The sequence below is a fragment of the Zootoca vivipara genome, chromosome 1, assembly GCF_963506605.1.
Source record: "Zootoca vivipara chromosome 1, rZooViv1.1, whole genome shotgun sequence".
In the NCBI taxonomy this organism is placed as follows: domain Eukaryota; kingdom Metazoa; phylum Chordata; class Lepidosauria; order Squamata; family Lacertidae; genus Zootoca; species Zootoca vivipara.
In genome coordinates, this window is record NC_083276.1 from 98284349 (window position 1) to 98312073 (window position 27725).

The window sequence follows — 27725 nt, forward strand, 5'->3', positions numbered from 1 at the left end:
GATCACTGTCCTTTGGGCAGGGAGACTCAGGAAGCGTAGTATTCAAGCCTAAGGCTGCTAAGGACTTGTAAAGGTAGGTAGTGGGCATTCTAGGGACTGTTCCTCTGAGATGTCCACTTCACTCCATTCCTCTTCTTCCAGGTCTGCCAATTAGATTAGGTCTGTGCCAGGAGAAGGCAGAGTGAGTGGGATTTGGGGATTCCCTGCAGCCCTGTCTCTTTGAAGTCAGAATAGATCAGGGAAAGTAGGAAGCCTGGCATCTCTAGCTTAGCCCCTGAGGGGCATCTTAGATCTAAGCAGTTTGTACTGAAAGAGTGGGAGAAGAGTCCATCTCCCTTGCAAAGTGACTGCTTTGTTCAGGCAGGAGCAAAAAACTGATTGGGAGCTTCCCACTTTCCCAGGGAGTTTCTTCTTCTCCCTCATGACCAGAGCCACAGCCCAATCCTGTTATGCCAGGAGGAGATGTTCAAGTGTTACTTTCTAATAGTTTCAAAGACTCATACATGTACAAATACCCAAGAACATCTTGTTCATATCACAAGCCCTGCACTAAAGAAGAATTTACTTTAGCCTAACTTTGTCTAAATTATAATTTGAAAACTTGTTTTTCAAGCACAACAACAACAATTTATTATTTATACCCCGCCCATCTGGCTGGGTTTCCCCAGACACTCTGGGCGGCTTCCAACCGAATATTAAAAACAGTACAGCATCAAACATCAAAAACTTCCCTAAACAGTTGTCTTCTAAAAGTAAAATAGTTGCTTATTGCCTTGACATCTGCTGGGAGGGCGTTCCACAGGGCGGGTGCCACTACCGAGAAGGCCCTCTGTCTGGTTCCCTATGCTGCAGACTTATCTATAAGACTAAATGTATTTGCATGGTGTAGTTTAAGCAAAGAATTTGGTTTACTGCTTGTAGAATATAAATTATAAATCCCATTTTGTGCTGCCTTAGATTGCAATAACCGTTCCAAAGATGGTAAGCTAGTTTTAAAAAGATGAAATAAACTTTAAAGCAGCATTTTTATATACGTTGTGATTCAATTTAGGGCCTGTGGCCAATTGATTCAAATTATACATACCTTGCTTACTGGTCACACATATGACCAAATCAGATCCATCAAAAAGGACACTTCCAATTACAGATAATTCAAAATCAGCCCAGAACAAGCGCTGACTGAAGAGATCAACTACAAGACCTGCAAAAAACAACATTTTTCTCAAAACAATTCTCTTGAAAAATAGTAAGAAAAGAAAAATAGCACATACTCGGTACATAGCAAGAACACAAACACTGTTTTAGAAGTTTGCTTGTAAGGTTAGGTTTTTATATAGTTAACAAAATTTCACGCAGAGTAGACCAATTGAAATTAATGGAGCTAACTTATCCATGTTTATTAATTTCAGTGGGCCTACTCTGTGCAAAACTTCATTGAATACTATCCAGTATCTTTACTCTGTGTCAGTCCTCATATCCAGTACTGCATAACACCATAAAGTGATCAAAAAATGATCCAAACTACCTTTACTTTTGTATAACTTTTCAGCACAGGCTATGTGCGATTAAACAAAAATTCCGGGAACCAACTTTAGTTGCATTATAACCTCCTGTCTGTTTGTAACAGATCATTTAATCTGCTTAGCAATGCTGATTTCACTTATTGAGCTGTAATCATCCTGGGATATTCTCTGGATTAGGCTTGTGACTATAATGGGTATGACAACCATCTAGTGTTTGGTCAAACTTTGATAGAATGACATGCAAAGAACTGTAGTAGGATGTTCTCAATCATTTCATCCACGCAATATGCTGCTGGTTGCTTATGCATATCCTTGAGTTCAATGGGACTCACTCCCAGTTAAATGTATAGAGGACTGCAGTTCTAGGTTTATATATGTGTATTGGAAGATACACTTTCTTTGACAGCAATAAGTACTTTAATGTTTAAAACATAGCTACATTGTTGATCTATCCATGCAAGAGCACTCATATGGCCAGGTAAGAACAGTAGGAATCAATATTGTTGACAATTCTACCACAGAAGAACAGGAACAAGAATCATATCACATTATTTGGACCTATTTTAATCTTATGTTTTATAGCAGAAGAAGTGGCAGAGTGGGACCTTGCTCATTCTACTTGATCTTTCAGTGGCTTTCAGTACCATCAGCCCTTCTTCACCAACTCTCTGAGCTCGAGGCACATTATTACAGTGGTTCCACTCTTGCCTATGGGACTGGTTCCAGAAAATAGCACTGACTGACCACTTGAATGTTGTGGTAGATCAAAGATCTAGTCCCCCATGTTATTTAATATATATATGAAACCGTTGGGAGTGATCATACAGAGATTTGGTGTGAGCTGTCACCAGTATGTTGATGACATCCAGCTCTATCTACTGGAATAATGTGAAACTCTGCAGGTGCTTAATTGGTGCTTGGAAGCTGAATGAGGGCTAATAAACAGAATCCTTAATTCTTCTACCTCCCCCTATGCTATCCTGTCTGCAACTTGAGATTCACCAGGGAGACCATTTATTCCATTATCTAACAAATCTGGTCTCTTAATAAGGCCTTTTTGGTGTTCGCATTCAGATTGTGGAGCACACTTCCTCATAGATTAGAATGGTGCCAACATTAGCTAGTTTTTGGTGTCAGGTGAAAATATTTATTTTGGGCTTTTAAGCGAACAACATTGGTCTTTGTATCAGAGTGTGACAGTTGCGGGATCATGTATATTATTTTACATAGTGATGCGCTTACTGTGTATTTTATGTTTGATTTTATGTTACTGTATTTCTGTTTTGTTGTGTGACCTGCCCTGAGATCATCTAGTGATGAAAGTTAGGGGTCAATTAATTAGAGAAAATTCCCTTTCCTCCTTGTTGTTGTTTTTTTCATTGACATGCTGCACTGCAGAATTAAGGTCCCTTTGGATACTGCAAACCACTATATATAATTCACCCCAAAAATTTTTTTGATGAGAAGCTACTTCTATTAACATAGTGTTGATCCTATGCACATTTCTTCACAGTTTATAAGTATTAGCATTTCTAAGACAGGGAATTAGAACTTTTGGCCCCCACTGCAACTCCTGCTGTCCCTGACCATTGGCCAGGCACACCGGGGGGGGGGGGTGATGGGGGCTGTAGTCAAACAATTATCTGGAGGTCCACAGCTTCCAAGAACAATGATGAACTGTGCCTTATCAGCCTGTAGGCAATGACATTACAGTGAAATCTAATAGGCCATGGTTTAGTAAGGAATGATTAAATGATTACTTTGATGATCTGAGTCATGTTAAGAGCTGCAGATGGTAAAAACATTTGAACCATAAAATGGTTTAATTTCTTGCTGCTGCTGTAACAATTTGACATTTTATAAGAATGAAAGGGTTTTTTATTATTTCTACTGAGGTAATAAGCGTAAATCAAATACTGCAAGTTATATATAGCAACAAAAGATCTTCTGAAAGTACAAAATTGATCTTCCACCGGGAGAAAAAGAGGAAATTGTGAAAGGCTTAATTCTGGATAGGTGAAAGAGATACATATCTGCAGCATCAAAAAATGACAGGGGGGACAAAAGGAAAGGAATGACGCTATCCGGTGCAGCATACAGTGGTCTACTGAATGGGACGTAATGCACAATCAGCACCTTCACTACCTCTGAATGAACTACAGAATGTCTTAATTATTCTTAGCTGAATTAGAATGCATTAAAGTTAATTCTAGTATGGGTAAGAATATTTAAAATATAACAACCATTTTTAACTCATGTACTGTAGTACCCTTGTCAGTATCCTTGTGACAGATTAAAAAAATCATTTAACACATTGAGTCTTTGGAAAAGAATTTACTTAAGAGAGGGTATAATAAATCAATGTTTTCCGTACCTGTTGGTCTTTGCAAATTTTTTTGTACTAATATCCTCCTCAAGGTCCCATCCATTGCTGCTTCTTCTATATGAGAATGGTCTCCAATTACTGTCCAGTACATCATGCTGGAAAGAGCAAACACGAAAACACATCTAAATGACAAGCTTACATAAACAGTAGAGGATGCCAACTGAACTTTGTCAACATCTTCCGTTGGTTTCAACTAAGAATGCAAACATTTTCTTTTGAACATCAGCTATATGCCAACTATATCATAACATCCTATATGCCAAACATTAAATGCAGATGCCCTAGCATTTACCATAATCATGTAAAGGCATCTTGCACCCTATAAATAGGAGGGCCCAAACCTGTACAAGCAGGCATTCTATGGCAGCAGTAAAGAGTACAGAGAGTGGCTCAGCACTGTGCAAGGTATATCTCATATTGGCACATCTATGTGATATCTATGTTGTTTGCCAGTGAGTAGCTTTGATCATTCATGGTGATGTCTCTGCCACCATATTGTGACACTGCCTGGCAATGACACAAGTGATCCTTACCCTGCAATTGTCAGTCAGTGGTGACCTCTTAATACATTGTGTGTTCCCTTGTTGACTAGTGTACCTGAGCTGCCATCATTTCAAGGTTTCCTTGGCTAAGATCACCAATTTGTTGTTGAGGCATGCTTTGTTTTTCCAGGTACATTCCAGTTTGGTTGAATTAATCATATTCTCTGCTATTCTAACTTTGAGGGGTGGGGTTCTGTTAAATAAATGTGCATGATTCCAGTGTGCATATTCTCTTCTTGCCTCTGGCAAATCTCCAAAATCTCCAAAGATCCAACCTACAAGTTCCATATTTTCAACTGGGCTTTGGGTTGCAGTTTCTTAAACAGCACTACCCAGTATGGCACAGGGAGTCTGCTGCTGAACAACAACAACCAAAACCCTGTAAAATAATTCAACCAAACCTTTGAGCTAGTCTGAAGTAAGTTCTCTGGAGCCACACTAGAATTGTGTTTGTTTTTATAAGTGAGATCTTAAAACAAAAACTTGTTTAAACTTCATTTAAAGCTTGAGTAGGACCTATGTGACTCAGGTGAACCACTTAACATATTATTCACATAGGCTGTTGTGTGCAGGATATGTCTTAGCATTGGCTAAGTATGTAGCTTAGAATGTGGAGGAAAGATGTGTAACAATTATTTCCCACATTCTGAACAAAAGTCATCCAAGACACAGAAACCACACTGAATGATCTAGTAAGATAAATTTCCTAAAGCCAACGATAACATGTACAAAGTTAGGTTTCAAACTCATAGAACAAAAATAGATCAAAAAGTCTTCTTAACAACCTACCCTTTCGGAGGATTTACTGCAATTGCATATGGTTCTCCTGCCATATTTGTAAGGAGCCTTGTGCAGTTTGGTCCATTTATCTGTCCTACATTGATGGAATATCTTAAACTTGTCCAGTGAGTTGTATAATAGCTGAACCAGTGCATTCTAGAATGATCAGTCCAGTAAATATTTCCAGCTATCCAGTCAACAGCAATATCTCTAGGCCTTTTGAATTCAGGACACTAGGAAAAAACACATCAGATTTTAAATTTAAAAGGGCATACATTTCTCATATTTTAAAACCAACATTTTAATACTGAGTTCAAATGAACTTTTGAAATAAAGAATTAAAAAGGCATTGATTTCAATAGTCTGCAATATCATACAATTAAACATGGAAAAATCAGTATCAACAAATATATTCTGAGGTTTAACATCAGCAGTCACCAAAGCTTCTCCACTTTTTTTTTGCAAGTTCCATATGACTACAATAAATTGCTGTAGGGAAAATATGAATAATAGGTAGGAGGGTTGCCAGATGGTTGCTTTGTGATATGTCACAATTGGCAAGCTTTCCGTCCCACAGCACAACAGGTAGCTATTTAGGCACCTGTGCTTTGTGGTGTCCGGAAAACATTCATTATGGATTTTGCTAATAACTGTAAATGAATAATTGGCAACTACTGAGGTACCATGCAGCAGCAATGAAGCAGTCGGGAGGTGGAACCCAACTGACAATGAAAGCAAGGCAGACAACAAGTAGCCCAAAAGTGGGGTGATGGAGGAAAAGTCTAGCAAAATCTTCAGGTGATGAAAGAGCAAATGGGGTGCAGTAGCTCTGTCTGCAAAAGCATAGAAGAGTAGGTAGCAGTCCCAGGACGATCCTGTTTGCTCAGCTCACTAAGTTTAGACACTACCAGACAAGCAGTTCAGGAGCCCAGTTTTTCACTGTAGGGAGCATAATTGGTAAAGAACATTCCTTGAAATTGCAGACCTGCACATTTCGTGGTCCAGCAAATGGTTTTTAGCCTACTGGTGTTATATTTTGATCTGTCAAAATACTTAACAATTTTCTTTTTGCAATTCAGCCAAGTAGAAAAAAAACAGATATTTTATTTATCAAGCTCCTGATGGTTGTATAAAACACAGGGCAGACCTGCTTTATCTGATTATCAGACCCCGAACTGAACTAAGTATTCTTGTTTATAGCCCTGACCCTTCCCCTAGAATGTTTCGCTCTCAATTTTTCAGGTATACCACCACTAGCATAGCTGCCAAGTTTCCCCTTTTCTCACGAGGAAGCCTATTCAGCATAAGGGAATTTCCCTTAAAAAAAGGGAGAACTTGGCAGCTATGACCACTAGTGAGCGTATTATATTGTTTCAAAAATGAGCTGGGGAAAAAACAGAATAATATCTTTGCATTCAAAGTGATATATTGTACACAGAAAACATTTAAAGAAATTCTTTTCATAAAGCAAAAGGTCAGTTCAATCTCCAAGTGATATGATAAGGACTGCATGGCGAAATCTCTCTCTCTCTCTCTCTCTCTCTCTCTCTCTCTCTCTCTCTCTCTCTCTCTGTGTGTGTGTGTGTGTGTGTACATACACACACACACACACACACACACACACACACACTTAATCCTTGAAAAATGAGAAAACTACCCTCCCTATTTAAATGAGTATTGAAGAAGAACTCACAATATCATCATAACAATGTTGCTTTGAGATCATCACATGGGCAATGACTTTATCTAAAGAATTGGGCTTCTGCGGTATTCCAGGCTTCTGCGTTAGACAATCTGAGTTCTTATGTTACTCATAAATGCTTTCAATTATTTGCATAAGACAAATGGATCTGATATATGATAGTAACAAAGACCTAATGGTATTACTGTTTGGCACAACAGTTTCCAAAATGCATGGACCAAAACAGAGTTTGAATTTAGGGGACTATCCATAAAAATGCAAATTGGAGAACAATTTCCAAACATATTTGAACACTCTTCAATAGCAGCAAGTCTTTGTTAAATAACTACAAATAAATATAAAAATAGGCCTGGATCCTCTGAACTCCATGCCTTGCCACCTTGATGACCTAGATGTGCTTTTCTCCAACCACCAATACACTGTGCTTTTTGTCTTTACTGCTAACCCTGCCGCCCCCTGCTGCTTCTTTGCTCTGATTTACCCAGTATCAGTGCTGCTGTGCAGCACAGAAGCAGGTCATTGGGCTCTTGTTTTGGTTGCATGTAACGTTTAGCTAATTTTTAAAAAATTATAATAGATTCCCCTGAAGTCTTAAGCTGAATGACTGAAGTCTGTCAGCTGAAATAACCTGTGGGAGGTATTGTGATTCACAACATGCTTTATTTATGTTTGAAGTTTTATTAGTCTCTTTATTTGAATTATTTATATGCCACCCTGGGAAGGCAGCACAACTGAAAAGGCCCTTTCTATGGTCACAACGCACCTCATTTCAAAACGTAGAGGGATTTAGTGGAGGATCTGTGAAGATGATCATAACATTCAGCAGGTTGATGTCAAAGGAGGCAGTAGTCCCAGGACTGCTTTTCAGAATGAAAAACAAACCCCTGCGGGAGCCCCCTTCATATTATTACTAACCTAGGCTAATCTGAATAGTAGGTAATCAATCTTGATTAATGGGCACTTTTTATATTTCAAAATTACCACATGTAGTATACAAAAACCAAGGGGGGGGGGAATCCAGTTCCAAATTAAAAATGAGCAAAAATATATGCTTAGTTTACTTACTATCACACCATTACTGCTTTGTCTCCTTTCTCCCTCATGGATCTTTGTATAGAAAATGCCTCCTGGATTAAACTGAGTACTCCAAATTATAATTTCCCCTTGATAATATAGATCCATTCCAGTTATTCTTGAATTATGTTCAATGTGTGCAATCTGTTGATGAACATCACTGTAGTTGAATGGATATACAAAACCCAGGATATCAGTGTCATTAGCAATGTAGAGAACTTGATCTTCAGAGCCTGGAGATTATTGTAATGAAATACAAAAATAAAGTAAATTTCAACTACTAAGAAGTAATGTGCTTCATGTATGTTAAATTTTCATATTTATTTGGGTACTCCTGTTGCCATCCACACCCCACTTAGCTTTGGATACTTTTAAACCCCACTGAAGTCAATGGGGCAGTTTCAAAATAATTCCAGAGGTAAGAGTAGTGTGGAATGAAACCCTATAAACCTATGGCTTTCCTACAAATAAAATATAATCTAATGTTAGCAACAAGTGTCTCATATGTAGGTATATTGAGTAACCTCCCCAGGATTACTGTTATGTGGGACTTCAACATTCAAGCCAAAACTGCCTTATCACAGCTGGCTAAGAATTTCATGACCACTGTGACAACCATGGGTCTTTCTTAGTATATTACTAGTCCTAGCTACAAAACAAGTGTATTTTAGAGGAAAGTATATTCATACTCTTTTCATGGTTGTCACAGTGAGTTTTGTCTTACTGTGGCTACTTCTCTCTGTGGAGGTTTTAGGCCCATTATGATGACCCACTTCCATAGATTTGTGGAAGCTGACAAGTTCTTAAATGATCTTGGAGATTTCCCAGTTAATACGACTAGTGCTCCTGTGGAAGCTAGAGAAGGTGGTGTCCTTGCTGTATCAATTAATTTTGAGGCTATCAACCACAGTGTACTTCTGAGTTGAAAGTTTATCTCTTCTTAAACAGCATATTATGTGACTTGGCATTCTGCACTTCAGTAGCAACAGTTCAAGGTTTTTCAATCTGGAATATGATACTGAGAAAAAGCTGTTTCCATAAATGCCTCTCTTTTCAAGCGTAAGAGATGCAAGCACAAAGCTGTAATTATCTCTTCACTTAGGGTGTTATTCTTTTCAGCACATATCATAGAGATATCCCAGAAGGCTCAATAATGTTCTGTCTCTCCCTCCCCAGTGATATAAATAGCAACACATGAAAGCAATGCACTTGGACTGCAGAATAGGATGTACACCTCCACAAGCCGTTAATTCAGTATGGTGCCAGGTTTTAAGCAACTTGAGATATGCAGAATTGGGAGGGCTTGATAAGGATATTGGAGGTTTGCAGAGACTTCCCAATGACTAGACTGTCCTGGTGCACTGTTTCCATATGCATATGGGAGGGGAGTGGGGGTAGGGATGGGGAGAAGAGAAGGAATTGTCTGTTGAGTTGTACAGGGATTCATTTGCTCATGAGCACTGTGGACTTCTGTGGGAAAGGATCATGGCCAATATGTCCACTAGTATATTCAATTTGTTTTGTCATCTTACCTTTTGCAATGCATCTGCTGTTTCGTTCTTTATAATTTTTTTCACAAGTACATTTGTATGATCCTTTCACATTGATACAAAGTTGGGAGCAGATGCCAAATATTGCACATTCATTGATATCTAGGAAAGAAAAGCCTTTATCATTTCTTTTTCAATTCATTGTCAAAGGTCGTGACAGATAACAATAAAACTGGAACTAAGGTTTTTAAAAGCCCAAAGCAATTCAACTGTTAAAAAAAGAAAATAGCTATTAGCTCAGTCTACAGGTTTAACCTTAGACTCCTAGACTAAGCAAAAGATGCTCAGATTTGAGTTCTGGCATATTATTCTAGCTATTGAAAAGAGTTTAAGCAGTCAAGATGGGCAGTTGGCAACTTATAGGCAGTCCCTTCAGGACACCAAGTAGACATATGAGACTGTTCAAAACCAATCCAAAGAATCTCTGTTAAAACTGAGAGATAAGTTGGGTAATGAAGTTGGGCTGTAGCCGAGTAAGAGCAACTTTGAAAGTTGCCTTTCTCTCTAGCTTTCTTTCGCTTGGTCTCTGTTTTATTTATGTTGTCTTCCACTGGGACTTTTGTTTATTTGTTTATTTATTTATTTATTTATTGCAACATTCTTTCGCCTACCTTTAAAACTAGAGCAAAACCGCTTCATCTGTTTGCTGCCTGATCTGCACCCTTACATCATGCTTTAGTCACATAATGAATGGAGTTCCTTTTTATTTACTTCAGACTGTCCCTCCTTTCCCCAAGTTGAATTACGATGGCCCAAATAAAATGCCAGACTTAGGTGTTCTCTATAACTGCTTTTATCTGTAAACCTATAGTTCCAGAGTTTATAAGCATGGAAAAAATAAATTGCTTTCCTTGATGAGAAGAGTGTTGGTTGAGGTATGGAAATAAATGTGAGATATTAATGCTATGGGGCTGCTGTCACAAAGGTATCCTGTTGGAAATGTGACACAAGGAAGGATACGATAGTCCCCTGTGCAGTTGGGGAGTTACCCTCCTAGGTGAAAGCAAGCCCCAATCTACCTCTCTCATTCACTTTTCTGATAGTACCTCACTTGCCCACAGACCAGATTAGTTAAGGAGTACAAGGCAGACTAATGCTGGTGGTCTCATAGATTCTTGGAATCCCTGCAATTAAGTACCTTCATTTCTGGAAAATTTGTGGTATTATTTATTTTAATCTGTATCTGTTAAGGGGGTGGGGAGGCATAACAAAGGCAGCCAAATTCTTAATAATTTTGCAGGAGCTTAAAAACACAAGAATTTTATTATGAATGGTTAACTTCCTACTTCAAAATAAAAGGTTTTGTTGTTATTAATTTCAGACCCCCAAAGTGGACATCTCATAACCATTCTTGATTGTTATTTGTCAGCTGTTTCAGATTCATTGTAAATATATACAGTAACTTTGGACCTTTTTATAACTGAATTTCTGTTTTTTTATCTGCTTTTATAATACTATTTTACTGGTTTTTGTGTTGTACCTCTGTTTCTGTTATACTGTTCTACTGTTTTCAATTCATGTTTTTGTATACCACTTGGGGATTTTTAAATACTAAGTGGTTTAGAATGCTTTTGAATACATAAAACAAAAATAATTGAAGGCCATCTTTTGACATTTAATGTTGCTATTCATTTTAATGGAATGTTTTTGAACATAAGGATTTCAAAGCAGTTTCTACACAAATACCTTCACATTGCCAGTTCCTTCTGTTCCTTTGAAATCCAGGCTTACACTGACAGAAAAGAGGTGTTTTCGTTTTATTACAGTATGCATCATCACCACAAGGGTTCACATTGTTTTCGCAGCTATATTCAGTTAAGCCTAGAAATAACAAAATAGGAAATTTTGGAAATAACAAAAGATGCAAAATCAAATGGATTTTAGTTTATTTCCATGTTTGATACAGAACATCCATAGCCAGTGTCTTCATTCATAGCTGATGAAGAATTTTGTCTCCAAAGAAAGTCAGCTTTAATTTTTGTTTTGAAGTAAGTTAGTCCTGATATTGTATATGGATGTATATACTGTAATGCCATGTTTCCAATCCTTCATGGTTTGGAGCATCAAGAATGAGACCCATCCTCCTTTCCCATAATCAGCTTGGTTCTTACTTCATTTGATAACGCCATATTTGAGTGAGCCCTCCAAACCAACTTCAGTTTGTATTCTACATATAGACATAATTTTATTTTTATACTGCCTTTCCATAGCTAAAACCATGCTCAAATAGGTTTACAACGTGGGAAAAAAATACATGATTGCAAACAATGAACAAACACCCCAGTCCAATAATCTGTTCAGGAGCCTCAGTGTTTGGAGCTGGAGTCAGTCAGGGCCCTGTCCTCCCAGGCCAGGTGGAAAAAGGCCTGCAAGGCATGGAGAATAGGGTGGGTCATAAAAAACTTTTTTTGGAAAATGTTTCCTCCCTTGATCTTATATCAGGCGTATGGTATAAACATAGTCAAATTTCAAATTTGGGACAAATCGGTTAATATTTAGACCCTGCTCCTACAGATTGAAATTTTGCCTCACTACGCGTGATGAAAACATAGGAATTTGACTCATTTATTCTCAGTATGTTAAATTGTGAACTTATAAACATAATTTTTAGATTTTATGTAGAGCAATAATAGTTGCATACTATTATTTTATGCAATATTTATTTATTTAAGATAAAACATGTTGATAATTTACATGAAAAACCAATGGTTTTGAACAAATTATATGGATAAATTAAGCAAATGGTGTACTAAACAAGTAAACATAAACATTAAACAATAAAACACAACTCATATTATGTGTTGCGTCAAAACATCACATTATACTTAATTACTTAGGTATAAATTGTACTAAATGCTTACATTTTGTGTAATTAATAAAATTTTGCCTTCTGCAATATCATACATGGTACATGTACACCATATTATATCATGCTAAAAATATGCTTTTATGCCTTACACTAAACGTCTATTTTGATGCAAAGTCCTTATTTGTCTCTTGTTTTGGGAATTTAGAGTGATTGTTCATTGTTGTTTTGATGGTAGCATCACGTCTTTTCTCTCCAATAACTATCCTAGATGCTCTAGTAACCCCCTTCACTGCACGTTCAACCATTTTCAAATGGCACTTGAATTTTGGAATTGTTAATGGAGTGGTCACAATATTTAACAGTTCATTGTTTGTCATGTTCCTGATTATTGGTGGCTCATATGTTTTAAGTTTACGACCATTTTATCATTTGTTCCATACAGCCGGCAGATATGTCAGGCACTAGGGAGCCACCTGCTATGGGCCAATTTTGAGCAGCTGTAAGTCACTGCTGAATTCTCCAGAGATGCGTGCAGATGTAACTTGCCACAAATACTTTTTGTCAGTAGATTGATTTTTCCAAACTACTTATGGCATTTCTGGGATTGAATCTGACTGTGCAAAGCATTTATATTCAACAACTGGCAAATCGTTGACACTGGGCAGTAATTTCCAAATATGCCCTGAAAAGGTGTTAGCCCCAGATGTGGGTCCATCTAGTTCAATGATGAGATGTTGTAGAGGCAGTTCATTGGCAGGAAGGAGGCAAATATTCCATTGCAATGGTCGGCCAATGTCTATTTCAATAAGATGCTTAATTCCTCCCGGGGCACCTATGCTTGTGTTTGTCCCATCACAAGCAACTGCTGCAAGTTGACTCACACTAGGTCTTTTTCTCTGAGAAATGAGTTAAGAGAATTTGCAATAGATTTCACCTTGCTATCAACCGGTGTAACATGACCACCAATGTAATTTCCATCAGGCAATGAAACAATTGAAATATGCTCCTCTGTTAAATTTTATTATTACACAAAATGTAAGCATTTAGTACAATTTATACCTAAGTAATTAAGTATAATGTGATGTTTTGACGCAACACATAATATGAGTGGTGTTTTATTGTTTATGTTTACTTGTTTAGTACACAGTTTGCTTAATTGTTCCATATAATTTGTTCAAAACCATTGGTTTTTCATGTAAATTATCAACATGTTTTATTTTAAATGAATAAATATTGCATAAAATAATAGTATGCAACTATTATTGCTCTACATAAAATCTAAAATTTATGTTTATTAGTTCACAATTTAACATACTGAGAATAAATGAGTCAAATTCCTATGTTTTCATCACGCGTGGTGAGGCAAAATTTCAATCTGTAGGAGCAGGGTCTAAATATTAACCGATTTGTCCCAAATTTGATATTTCACTATATTTATACCATACGCCTGATATAAGATCAAGGGAGGAAACATTTTCCCAAAAAAGTTTTTTATGACCCACCCTAATGGAGGTGGTCTTCCAGGACTCACAGCCAAGCTCGTCTAAGCATGTTTCCCCCACCTCTTACTGCCCAGAAACAATTAAAAATACATCCCTTTCTTCTAGAAAAACTGTCACAATATTTTCCACTACAGTTTTACAGTATTTAAATAGGTTTATTAGTAGGAAACAAGCAAACAAGAGATAGTGTCCAAGATGAACTTTGTAGAGCCAGTGTGGTGTAATGGTTAGAGTGTTGGACTATAATCTTGGAAGACCAGGGTTCAAATCCCCACTCAGCCTTGAAGATCACTGGGTGAACTTGGGCCAGTCACCATTTATTAGCCTAACCTACCTCACATGGTTGTTGTGAGGAGGAAACAGTGAGGAGAACTGTGTACACTACCTTGAGCTCCTTGGAAGATAAAGACGGTATGTAAACATAATAAATATTTTTTTCTCAAGGCTAAATGCAACAATGGCTCCTCCACACTTCCACTCATCCTGTTCCTAGAAAGCACAGATCTGAGAGATGTGCTGCTTCTCCCATAGCTTTCCCCGGGAAATCTTCTCCTTTCTGCTGAATCGGAGCAAACATTAATCTGAGGAAAACCCAGTTGATGTTTGCTCCAATTCAGCGGTAAAGAGTGGGTTTTCCTGAGTGAAAGTGGTGGGACGAGCAGCAAGGGAAGTGTGGGTGAGCCCTGTCAATGTATCTCATTCCCTTATTACATAAAAGACTGCTTCAGATTGCAGATTGGAAGCTGTATTTGCAAAAGGGAAGTGAGTTCTTTAAATCATTTTAATATAGATATTTATGTATTCCCCACATTTTTAACATACAATGCACTTTATGATCCTGATCAGCTAATAAATTAACAAGAAGCAATGTCAACTTTGGCTCAGTGGCCACTTTCACATGTAAGCCAAACTCTGGTTTATTGGCACCATGTGAATGTCCAGGCCCTTGGATAAGGTCACAGATGGTGTGCTCCTCTCCTAGCCGAGTTAGATACTGTTTGGTTGATGCTAATTTAAATTCTATAAGATTACACATATCAGGTTCTATATAATATAAGCACACATTCTTTTTTTATTTATTCTGAGAATGGCAAACTTTCAACTTCTAAATCAAACTTACTTGTTTTACAGCCTTGCTCATCTGAACCATCACCACAGTCATCAAACTGATCACACTCCAGTTCCACCGGTACACACCGCTTATTGCTACAAGCAAATTCATCCTTTTTACAAGGCCTTGCCTTATATGTAGTTTTGTCTGCAAAATGTTACAAGTGAGCAATCAGATTTTTCTCCCTTTGCTATTATTATCATTAATGGAACAAGTGCATTTAACAATGAAACACTACCAGTAAAAAAATACTGTTCCCTGGATATGTAGAGACCTACTATATACTTGCAGCAGCCCATGAAATATGACAACCAGAAGATTTCCATTTCTCCCATGGGAGAATTCAGCATCCCAGGATGCACATGTGAATGCTACAATTACACAGAGAAATACAGTGTCTGCACTTGATGCTTCAAGAGGCGGTGAGAAAACACAAAACCAAGAGGAGGGAGCAGTCTGAGTTGGCATACACTCCCCTACCTCATTTTCTTGTTTTCTACTTGGGAATGAGCTTGGCCCTCATTGTCAGGCTGTTTTCACTGAGTATCATGTGAAGCAAGGAGTGGGAAAAGGAAGATGGAATATGCTGGTCCCACCTATGGTCCTCCTGTGCCTATGCCTACAAACAGCATGGAGTACCACTGCACTGTATACAGAGTGTATAGGACAAGAGACAGAAACTAGCAAAGGAGTGGTGGCTGTTGTTGCCACGCTGATGCTTTAGCTGCAGTCAATTCTGCTACTCATTCCTTTAATTTCAGTTCTCTATTCCACTGGGAGTCAAGGCCTCACTCAGTGAACCAGACATGACTTGGACAGTACAGACTTTGGTACTTATCAGGGCAAAATGATCACAATGGTCCTATGAAGTCCAGGTGATTGTGTCAAAGACCTGGACTTTATGGGATATCCTTAACATGTAAGAGATGTTAGCATTTCACTGGATACAGTTGTTAGCCTTAGGGTTATATATTGCTACTGCCCTGCTACCTACCTAGTCTGCATACATAGCTCAGTTGTTAGAGCACGAGACTCTTAATCTAAGGGTCGTTGGGCAAAAGATTCTTGCATTGCAGAAAGTTGGAGAAGATGATCCTTATGGTCCCTTCCAACTCTGATTCTATGAATATCATCCAATTAACTGCTAATGATCCCATACAGTTCGTCCCATTACTTAACATGGTCTCACCCTGTAGGCCTCCGAATCTTTTAAGGACAGTACACAACGTCTGCACAGTGTTGATGACAAGATATAATCCACACATTTTCATAAATAAAATGAGAACTTTGGTCATGATAATCCAAAGAAAAAAAATTACCCACCACAATGGTCTTCATCTGAGTCATCACCACAATCATCAATCCCATTGCAAATCTGCTCATGTCTCAGACAGACTCGGTTATTTCTGCATCGGTGAGGCCTTGTTGGGGGACATGGAAATTTTACTGTGGAAAGGGGAGAAAAAAACTAATGCTATAATGCTCATTATGGATGCAATGTATCCGCTTTGAATAGAGAGGCAAAAGTGATTACATGCCAGATACTGTATAACCTTGGATTGTATCCAGTGATCCATGTGTGTAGTTCTGCTGTTGCAATGGGAGTTCCATTCACTCTTCTACCCCACCCCTTGCTCTGGAGGTTCCCCCTTTCCTCCTACCCACCTGGGGTGGGTTAGATGGGACAGGAGGGGAAGCAAAGACTCAGCTGTGGACACAGAAGTCTGTTGTACCAGTAGATTTAAGGGATTCAGCCCCTTAAACATTTAACCAGGCCTTTACTGCATGTATATACTATGGCTTTAAATCTGCCAGATTTAGAAGAAAAAGTATTGTTGAAATGTTCTCACTCTAGCTCAACTATAAAAAAAAACCTCTTGGAACGTTTGGAGGGACCATGCAACAACACTACTGTGTTTTAACTTGCTTCTTTCAAATGTAGTATTTGCAACGTTTACTATAAAGACATTGGCTGCATACACACTATACCTTTAAAGAACCTTCCAAACACATACTTCCCCTCAAAGAATTCTGAGCTCTGCAGTTTATCCCTCACAGTTACAATTCCCAGCAACCCCTTAATAAACAACAGATCACAGTATTCTTTAAGAAGGAAAATGTGCTTTGAATGTGCTTTAGCAATATTGGGTGGAATTCAACATAGCGCTAAGTGGGGTATTCATGCAGGGAACAGGGTCACACAATGGGAATTTTCTACTGTTCCTGCTGCACACACCCCAAGCCATTTTTACAGAGTAGGGATTAATATTGTGCAAGCAGACCTTGTTCTATGCCACTCAACAACTTAGTTGAATCCTGCCCACAATGTGTACAGTATGAAAACAAAACAGAACAAAACAAGACAAAACAAAACAAAACAAGTGACCACGCAAAACAGAAAACTAAGTGGTCTAAAGGTAGTCAAATCAACAAACCATACTGTAGGAAATGAAACTTACCACATATTTCAGGGAGTTCATCAGAGTTATCTCCACAGTCATCTTCTCCATCACAAACCCAAAAATGCAGTTTACAGAGTGAATTGTTGCAAAGAAACTCATCCGATCTACATATATTCCCTCCTGAAAAACATGGAAAAGCCAAAATAGTTTATACACATATGTTGATGCTTTAATTGTGTGTATAATGTGTATGATATTTTTCTACTGGGAAACTGTTATCTTGTTTGTTTATGCATTTGGGGGCTCTTGCTGTATGCCAGAGTCCTTTCTAATTCCTGGATCAAATAAGGATTCAATTGCTGGACTAGTCAGACGTTTCTTAGTAAGGACCCCTGAATATGGGTTGTTCAGGTAACGGGAATTGGCTCTGTGCCAGAGGACAAATGAGTGGGCTCCCCTCCCTCACCAGGCTGTTACTGTGAAGGACAGGCCGGAGTTATGCATGTGAGCTAGAGGCTAGAAGCGGGCAGCAGCCTGGGCAGCAGACAGACAAAGCCATGCCTGATTTCTGCTCGGATCCTAGGCTGTGGATATGGGAGAAGCAAGACCTTCTGGAGGTGTTAATGCTGTGACTCCCTACATTGTACGCTCAGATTGTATATATGTTTAACTAAACCATATGTAATAGAGGTGCAGTACCGCAATCTCTGCTGTCCCTCATGCCAAGGAAAATGAGCCCTGGGTAAGTGCCTGGACCCGCTAGAATGTTGCACTGCTTGGAGATTGGGGTGGTGTGCGTATATATTATTATTATACTGCCCTATACCTGGAGGTCTCAGGGCAGCTCAAAGAATAGAATAAAATAGAAATAAAAACAACAACCCAATAACCCCACCCCATATATATGATTCAGTGTTGTGTTTTAATCCATGGACTTGATTGATTGATTGATTGATTGATTGACTGATTGCTGCTGCCAATTGGAAGTGGAAGTGACACCAGTAGGGCAACAATTTAAATCCTATTTTGAAGCACGTCATTTAGATAAAATAGCCTATTTTCAATATGGTTTTATTATGGTCACTTCCTAAATCTGATTTGCCTAAATCTTCTAAAATAATACGCTTTTTCTAAAATGAAAAATTAACTTAATAGAGGAAACAGTGTTTTTCTTCAGAATTATAGATCTCAAAAAATAGGTGGGCTTAATGCAAACACAGAAGGATTGATAAAAGAACAAATCCAAAAATCAGCAGATAGTTTAATTATAAACACAGCCTTCACAGAACATACACTTCAGATATGGAAATTGGGATTATTCCTGTGATTGCCTAGGTTTAGGATGAACTAGATTTGTGAAAAGGCAGCCTCAATGAGATAATATTGCTCTATATTTTAAGGGATTACTACAAGTCATAATTCTATGGCTTTTCTGAAGAAAATAGTGACAGTTACAAAAATGCCAAGTTGTGCTAACAGCCAAGGAAGAAAGTCTATTCTATTGAACAAAATGTGACATTCTGCAGGTTAAGGTAAAGGGGGTGGGAGTATCGTCAACCACCTCTGTTGCTACCAGCTTTTTCTCCTTTTGTGCAAGTTATATCACTTGAACATTTGGACAGCAACCTGAAAAGAGTTGAAGGCTGTAGTCATAAGGCCAAATTGCAAGCTCCCCTTCAGTTCAACAGGGCTTGTGCCAATAGAACAAATATAGTTCTATTGTAGATTCCCCCCCCCCCCCCATGGTGACCTCTTACTCAGAGGCAGCCTCTTTTCCTTGTACATTCTTATAGCAAAAATAAATAAAAATAAGGGCAAATAAGAATTATTTTGTTTGTATTCAGTCTTATGCAATACAATTTTACCCATATCTACTCTGAATCAAATCCCATTGAGTTCAATGGGTTTTACTTCCAGTGTGTTTTGATTACAGCCAATTAAGCACTGGGGAGGTTCATTCTGGTTAAACATGCATAGGATTATCCTGTGGGCGCGCATATAATGGCAAAAGAAAGAAAAAATCATTACAGTACTGACATGGACTGTTATGGTAGGGGTATAAATAAATTATTAATCAATTAATTAAAAAGTGGGGAAGAACATAATGACTCACCTCTGTCACAATGTTGTTCATCACTGCTATCCACACAGTCTTGGATCCCATCACAAAGCCATCTGATAGGGATACAGTGGGCCTTATTTTTACATCGAAACTGATCTTCCTTACATTCTGTTACACAATCCATCTGTTTAAATACATTTATATGCGGCAGTATTTATAAACAAAAGCAACAGAGTTATAGACAGATCAAGTAGAATTCGGCAAAACTGATAAAATTAATCCAAAGGTAGGTCATTTTTCTCTTAGTGACAGAAAAGTTACAATTAACACTGAATGTAAATAACTACAAATGCAGACAACAACATTTTGAGTTATAAAGGAGGGGGCATGAGATCGACACCTTTGCCCTAAAACCACTCCTTAGCATCCAAAGTTACAGGAGTAGCAGTGTGACTGTGCACTGGGCTTTTCCACCTCTCCAGCTTTCAAGCAAGACTTTTTGTGAGTATAGAAAGTTGGGACCTGGGAAAGAGCTCAGGGGTTGGAGGAGGAAGGGGTATAAAAAGAATTGAAGGAGGGATCTATGTTTTGTGAATGGAAGTGCCCTTGCAGAAGCACAAAACACTTTTGGGTACAGCTCATTAACCAGCCCACAGAGCACCACTGTTCTTATGAAATTCCCAATATTTATTTCTTTATGGATGTATAACTTGCTTTTTGACCAAAGCCATCAAAGTGGGTCACAATGTGAAAATGTAAGGATTAAATTGTTGCATCCAGTTGCATATTGGTTTTTAAATGCAACAATTAAAACAGCAAGCCTGGGCGTCTACAACTCAAGTGGTTGTCTGATCTTTCAAGCTTCTCTTTCAAGCGCCACAGACAAGAAACAGATCTGGTGAACCTCTGACATGAGGTAATTCCAGAATTTGGGGGCCAGAACTGAAAGGACCCTACAGCTATGCAAATCAATGAAAGATTCAACTACCCCATTATTTTCTGTACAAGGAAACCTCTGGGGTAGAATGAAATTCCATAATATTTGCTACTTTAAATTCAAATTTCTAAATTTGCTAGCCAAAGCTTTAGGTCAGGTGAAGACTAATTCACTGCTTACCTCATCAGAGCCGTCAGGACAGTCGTATTCTCCATTACATCTGAAAGATGCTGAGATACACCCTCCACTGGCACACACATACTCACTCGAAGAGCAGGTTGGAGATGCTATTTCAGAAATATATTTGGCATTAGAGAAAGGCAGTGCACTGTAAGCTTGGCATTTGGTAAAATACAGAACTACAGAGTGGCATGTTTGGTAAGGGCAAAATATATTTTATATAAGTCATCTTTCCAGTGACTGATTTCTGTCAATTTTCACAGAAGTCAATCTAGACATTTTAAATTTTAGTCTTACTGAGTTTTGGACTGAGGTATAGAACAGAAAAATAATTGTGGCATTAACAATTATTATGAAATGTGTGACAATGTTGCAAACCTATCACTCGAATTACTAACAGTGTTTTTCATTGCAGTTAGTAATTCTATTAACCCCCCCCCTCCAGATAAAGATTTACCTGGTTCACAATTTTTCTCATCTTCCCCAAGAATGCAGTCATCGTGTCCATCACATTTCCACTTTGCGGAAATGCACTGACCATTGGAGCATTGGAACTGGTCTTTTAGGCAGCCAGAATCACAGTATCTCTGTCATAAACAAAATAATGCAACTAATTGAAGTAATATACAATATGAAATGAAAAAAGAAGATTATGCCTGAAAACGAACAGCATTTGTGAATTCTCCAGTAATAAAACAATCATTTCCAAAGTTATACAAAAGTAGCAGAAGTTATAAAATGGAATAGTAATCACAACTGGATAGCGGGTATAGTAACAATTTTATCAATTTGATTGAGTGATAGTCATGGACAGTCATGGACATGGCCACCTCAAATACGGTGACATTTTTCTTTAAGTACATTCAGAATTATCACTTCAAATTTCAGCTAAAAATAGGGATATATGAAACCTTTCTTATTATTTTCTGTGATATTTCCACCTCATGGAATATTGAGACCACATGACAGGGCACATATTAAACAGCAGTCAAATTTTTGCAAGGTTAGAATTTTCAGAACTCTTAATTCCAAAGTTACAAAGCTTCACAGTAGTTTGGACCTGGACTTAAAAGAGATTAAGATGAGGCTTGATTATGCATTGAATCAAAGAATTGGATGGGACCCAAAGTTCATTTAGTTCAAGCCCCTGCAGTGCAGGAATCTTAACTAAAGCATCCATGACCAACTGTCATCCAACCTCTACTTAAAAACGTCAAGGAAGGAGAGTCTACCACCTTCTGAGGGAGTCAGAAAGTTATCCCTGATGTTTCTGCTTTGGAAAAAAACAAGAAACCATATTGCTGTTGGGAAGCAATGTTTTACTCATCATTTCTGATACCAAGTATGGTAGCTTGCTTTTCCTCAACTGAGCAGGCTATGATGACATTTTATTCTGTGCAAACAAGTGTCCTAAAATGCTGACTTCCTTATGCACAGGTCTTACTGGCTAGTTGTTTCTTGTACTATAGCCCCCCCCCAATGCAAACTACTGAATAACTTCCCTCAGTAGATAAGGATATTTCCTGCAATCTAGTTCTTTAAGCAAAGTTAATTGACCCCAATTCTGCAGTGTACCAATGACGTGAAGAATTTTGTGAGACCATGTTGACTCAACCTTACTTTTAACTTTCTAGAAATTCTTACGTTTGAGCCTCTAAAGTCTTACACTTGAGCCTAAATTTTCTTTAGGCAAAAACTAATACTAAAACTGAATTTTTGGCAGTATGTTCTTCTGTCTTACCAATTACACAATGTAAAGGAGTGGGTTTAAAGTCATTTGCCACTCTTGCCATATATTTCTATACTGCCTTTGGGTCTGCTTGCGCAGCAGCTATGAAGGGGAACCGGGACCAATACTTGTAGATTCAAACCAAGTTATTAATCCTGGATCTTACGTAGAGTATTGATCACATGGTTTTAGGTGGTGTGTGCATCAGTATATAAGCCCAAGCATGGATGTCTGGGGGGTATTGAGGTGGAAAAGGCAATTCATCCCCTGCCCCTAGTACCCCATCATATATACAGTAGGTGGTAAGTATCAAAACCAATCTCTTGCAAAGCCCTACCTCATCTGAGCCATCTGCACAATCATAATCACCGTCACACCAAAATCTTGCAGACATACAGTCTCCATTTGAGCAGTGAAAGTCTTTCTGAGCGCATGTCTGTGGTTCTGAAAGAAGAAATGTTTCAGATTCGAACTAAACACAAGTTAGAGAACTATTTTCTTAGTTTGATTTAACTTTCCCAAGCTTACCCTTGATGCACTAAGAACTGGAATCAGAACTGTTTCCTGGTCCCATTAATTTTGTGTTCTCCCTTTATATTATTTATAATGTTATACATCCGAGGGTGCTAATTGGGTTTAATAAATATTAGAATTTAATTAGAACTGGTATGTGAGGACCCATAATAGCTGGATTCGTGTGTATTCAAGATGTGGGCTGGCAGCTGTTAATATGCGAAGAGTTAATTAACCTAAGCACACTTCCTGGGTTGTGTATTTGACATTGTAATCCTGTAGAATCAACAAGTCTAAAAGCTAATTAGCTGAGGTAATTTCCTTGTGCGGTGACCACCTGGGGATAAGCCATTTAGGTGAAACAAAAGAATGAAAGGGTAGGTCTCATTTGCAAATGTGCTGGTTTCCTCCCTCTCTCAAGGGCTAAGTGTGAATAAATGTGAAAAGCTAATCCCTTTTCAGGCAATGAGTTTTAGGACATCAAAGGAAGGGTCTTCCCCTGGGTTATAAAAGAGACCAGAACTTAGGCTATGGGGGTTAGGGCTGGAGTGATGTAACCAGGAAGCTGGGTTGTGCTGGGCTTGTTGTTGCTGCTGCCATGGAATACTCTGGTGTGTTTTGGGCTGCTGCTGCTGTGAGCCCCTCCATTGGAACTCCAGCTTATGTATATATACAGCATATATATATATATATATAGTGTGTGTGTGTGTGTGTGTGTGTGTGTGTGTGTGTGTGTGTGAATAAACTAGCCTCTGTTGAGCCTTATTCCTGAAGGAAACACTAACCCTGGGTAGGGAATGCCTGCAACCCCTGGAATATTATGCAGCTGCTCGGCAGAGATTGGGGTGGTGTGTAATAATATTGTGACATTATTACTATTTTTTCAAAAAAAATTCCAGCTTAAAAATGGGGGGGAGGGGTATGCTCATACATATTTAAAATAAGTATGCTTGAAATTCAGAAACTATTGATAAAAGGTATTTTACTCTTACATACCCACAGAGGCTCTCCACTTTTTAGTTCCATATAAGAACATATGCATTTTTAAAAGGGACTATTTTAACTATCAAAAGCTTCCCCAAAGCTTTTGATGTTACTACAATGTAGGCCAAAGTTTTAAAAAGAGGAATTCAATGTAGTGCTAAGGAGATCACTCCATCAGTTCGAGCATTTCTGCTTGTCTGATGAAATTATCTCCCTCCTTTTCCTCTCCCCACCCCCCGCTGTATGCTGTTCTGGGTATTCTCCTGCTCCCCCCCCCTGGTCAATTTGGGAAGGCATAGGGACATACGGGGGTAGGGGAGGCAGAGGAAGGGGAAACCTCATCTTGCACAAGCTTCTGCAATAATAATAATAATGTGGTCTGACCAAGGCAGAATAGATCTGGACTTGATCTACTTCTGTTGATGCAGCATAGAATAGCATTAGCTTTTTTGTTGTAGCTGCATCACGCTGTTGACTCATGTTAAGCTTGTGGTCCACTAAGACCCCTAGATCCCCTTTCACATGTACTTTCAGAAATTACTTACTGCAGTTTTCTTCATCAGAATTGTCACCACAATCATTTTGGCTGTCACACCTCCAGTGATCTGGAATGCAGTTGCTGTTCTTACATTGGTATTCATGAGGCCCACAAGTTTTTTTATCTGTAACCAAGACAGATACTGCTTTTATTCTAATAATCTAAGGTAGTTAATCATTCTGAAAAATGCATGCCAGATTATTATCTATACCATATTAAACTATGTTTCACTAGCAAAGGTCCTGAATTAATTATCTGCTGCTATGTCAGAATGCATTTTATTTTTACCATATTATTATTTCCTCAGGGGTGGGGATAATTATTTGCTTGGATCCAAACTTGGATGTGGCTGGTGGGAAAATCCGAAACAGAACTTTTCACAAGAGGCACTTCTGCCAGTAGAAGGGAGGAAGCAATTTAAGACCCCCCCCCACTGCTGCAGCCTCTTGTGCCCTCAGAAAACTTGCTTCAGATGATTTAGGGATTGTCTAGAATAGGCAAGGCAGCAGAGGGAGGATAGAATCAACAAAAAGTCCCTCCTCTCCTCTTTCGTCAGTGGGATTCTCCACTGGATCAAAACCCCTTTTCTGCAAGAAGGAGTCATTCTAATATGAAATGATTCCAATATGAACTGACTTTATTACCACTAGTTGTGATGAAACACTTAATATTCTTGGGGTTTTTTTCAGGACCCACTCATTTCCTTGGTTTCAACTGTTTTAAAATATTAATTTTAAATAGCTGCAAATCACCCTGGGACCTACTGGTGAAGGGTGGGTAATAAATTTAGTAAGAGTATTTTAAAAATAAAAAAAATAAAAAGAATTCCTTCCAGCAGCACCTTAGAGACCAACTAAGTTTGTCACCTACCTGTAATTAAAAATAATAATTCTTACAAGCCTTACAACAAAAATTGCTCCTGTACATGGTTACAAAGAGATGGCATGCTCAATTCCATTCCCAATCTCACATGGTTTTTCATCCGAGAGGTAGGCTGTATTCAATGGACAATGAGTATGCTCAGTGGTCTTTGGCCTGTTGGCTTCTCTCACCACTTCATGATTTCTCTCTCTCTCGTTTGGTATGTCTGCAAACCCTGAATTTCTACCTGCTGATATTTCACTCTTGTACATGGGGCAGGCACTAGAGAATCGCATTTGCCAGTAGTATACAGGATACTCACCACAGTTTGCCTCATCAGACCCATCAGCACAATCAGGATCCTCATCACAAACCCATAGTTTAGAAATGCAGTGCTTTGTTGTTTTACACTGAAAATGGTCAGGAGAACAGCTGTTTTCCGCTTTAAAGAAAATGAGCTACTTTAAGTACAGAAACTGTTTTCTAACATTCAGAAATTCTAATTAAAACAAATCAAAGCTATTTTAAACTAGCTTTCTCTAAATTCTCCAAACAAACAAACAAAACCCAACAAAAAAACCAATGTCTTATCTCCACTTCCTACATTATTAAAATTGTATTATTCAAAAGAATTCACCAAAACAACAATGTGTATAGTCTGTTTGACTGACCACAAATAATGCAATTTTGGAGTTTCTGCATAAGTAACTTACGACAATCTCTTTCATCTTCTTCATCACCGCAATCATCCTGTCCGTTACACCTGAGATTTATTGGAATGCACTTTTGATTTTTGGTGCACTTGAATTGACCTGACAGGCAGACATGTGTATCTGAGGACAAACAAATAAGAAGACTCAGGACAGAAAACTCAGGTGATTCTCATTTTATATTGCTCAACTATATTACTGCTGTTTTGAAAGCCTCATTATCAGGGCTGGTACCAGACTTCAGTGAGCACTCAGCATGATGTTTGCAATAAGTCCCCACCTGGATCTCTACCTAGTGTTGCTACATGCTACTACTGGCACTGCTGTCATCACCATCACTGTATGCTGCCACCAGTCACTCTTCTTGCCTTGAATCAGACTGGACAAGGCAGGTAGCAACACCTGCTGCTACAGCATGGCTGCCACAACTTTTCAGTGGGAGCTGAGCTGTTACTTGGTTCTGATTTGCAGTGCTTGGCATATTTGCTTACCTAAAAATCAACCATTACCCAAAATAAAGAGATTTGAGGTTAACTATTGCATTTTGGGCAATCATATTTGATATTGAATTGGCTCTTTGAATCTTGTTTGAACTGTTCATTAAAGTAGTTTTAAGTTCAGACTTCTTCACGTTTATCTTACAACCCGAAACTTGGTGTGTGTGTGTGTGTGTGTGTGCGCGCACACACACACACACACACAGTAATTCCAAGTGCATTTTGAAATGACAAGCTGACAATACATCATAACATCTCCTTCGTGTAATTATGTTTTCCCTTCTCTATCACTCTTTTTCATTCCTCTTGTACATCCATTTTCTCCAGGGTTTATTGCCAGACAGCCTTTTCACCAAACAAAGAAGAGTGTTTAAAGAGGTCATCGTTTTCTTGTAACTCTCCTGATAGCTGTTATCAGTCATCTTATAATAATATTAGAGTGATACACTCTTTGTAATTATCTTCCAACTTCTTAATGATTCTTAAGAGCTAAACATTACTGGCAGCCTGGTACTATTCAGAATTTTAGCTAGGGAAACTCAAACACCTGGATGCACAACAGCTGATAAAATGGCATATTCTCTATATCAGTTAAAGAGACAGACTCGTCCCGTTTTACAGATTTCTAGCATTGTATCAGATCTCCTTAGTACTCTTGTGGCAACAGTAAGTTATAGAAACACTAGGGAGGTTTCTCCTTCAGTTCTTAGAATGTTGTGCTGGGATATTTGTGTGGTTTCACTTCCCCCACACCTTTTCTAAACCCTTGCACAGCACTTCTGCATCTTAAACAGGACTGTCCTCATCCTGGTGCAATAGCATTGAAGACTAAACCAGCCACTGGGTAGGAGATATGAAATGCTGGCAGCCCTTTTACAAGGGAAGAATGAAACTGGAACACAGTACATGACACTGTGCTGCAGCTGATGAATGGCAGACTATAGCATCAGATTCTCTAAAAAGCTTTTTCTTTGATTTCTTTGATTTCAAAAAATTATATACCACTTGATTGTAGACGACAACAGCAACCTCAAAGCAGTCTCATGCCATATAATGCTTACCACAATTGAGTTCATCAGAGTTGTCTCCACAGTCATTCTCTCCGTCACATATAAATGCTGGTAAAACACAGAGTCCAGTTCCACACTGAAATCTGCCAGGCTGACATTTAAATTCAGCTGGAAAAAAGGATCAAGTGTTGAACATCTGCATATGGTAATAAGTTTTTTAAAAAAACAACAGCAACAACACAACAGCCTTTCATAGCATTTCTAGGCTTATGAAAAAGCTATCATATATTTGTTTACTAATAAATACAGTAGATATGTAAAGT

The 27725-nt window shown here is 38.4% G+C and overlaps 1 protein-coding gene across 1 annotated transcript in view; it reads right to left on the minus strand.

Moving 5' to 3' along the window:
* LRP1B (LDL receptor related protein 1B) overlaps nt 1–27725 on the minus strand; it is a 748625-nt gene that overhangs the window by 37142 nt on the left and 683758 nt on the right. Inside the window, exons 64-80 of the mRNA XM_060279545.1 lie at nt 27454–27570; nt 25899–26018; nt 25508–25627; nt 24332–24448; nt 22627–22733; nt 21018–21147; nt 20561–20667; nt 19495–19627; nt 17439–17561; nt 16303–16425; nt 14989–15126; nt 11244–11378; nt 9540–9659; nt 7999–8240; nt 5241–5464; nt 3898–4004; nt 1085–1201 (exon numbers count right to left, since the gene is read on the minus strand). Coding sequence (XP_060135528.1) covers nt 1085–1201; nt 3898–4004; nt 5241–5464; nt 7999–8240; nt 9540–9659; nt 11244–11378; nt 14989–15126; nt 16303–16425; nt 17439–17561; nt 19495–19627; nt 20561–20667; nt 21018–21147; nt 22627–22733; nt 24332–24448; nt 25508–25627; nt 25899–26018; nt 27454–27570 — 2280 coding nt within the window. The remainder of the gene's footprint in view (nt 1–1084; nt 1202–3897; nt 4005–5240; nt 5465–7998; nt 8241–9539; nt 9660–11243; nt 11379–14988; nt 15127–16302; nt 16426–17438; nt 17562–19494; nt 19628–20560; nt 20668–21017; nt 21148–22626; nt 22734–24331; nt 24449–25507; nt 25628–25898; nt 26019–27453; nt 27571–27725) is intronic.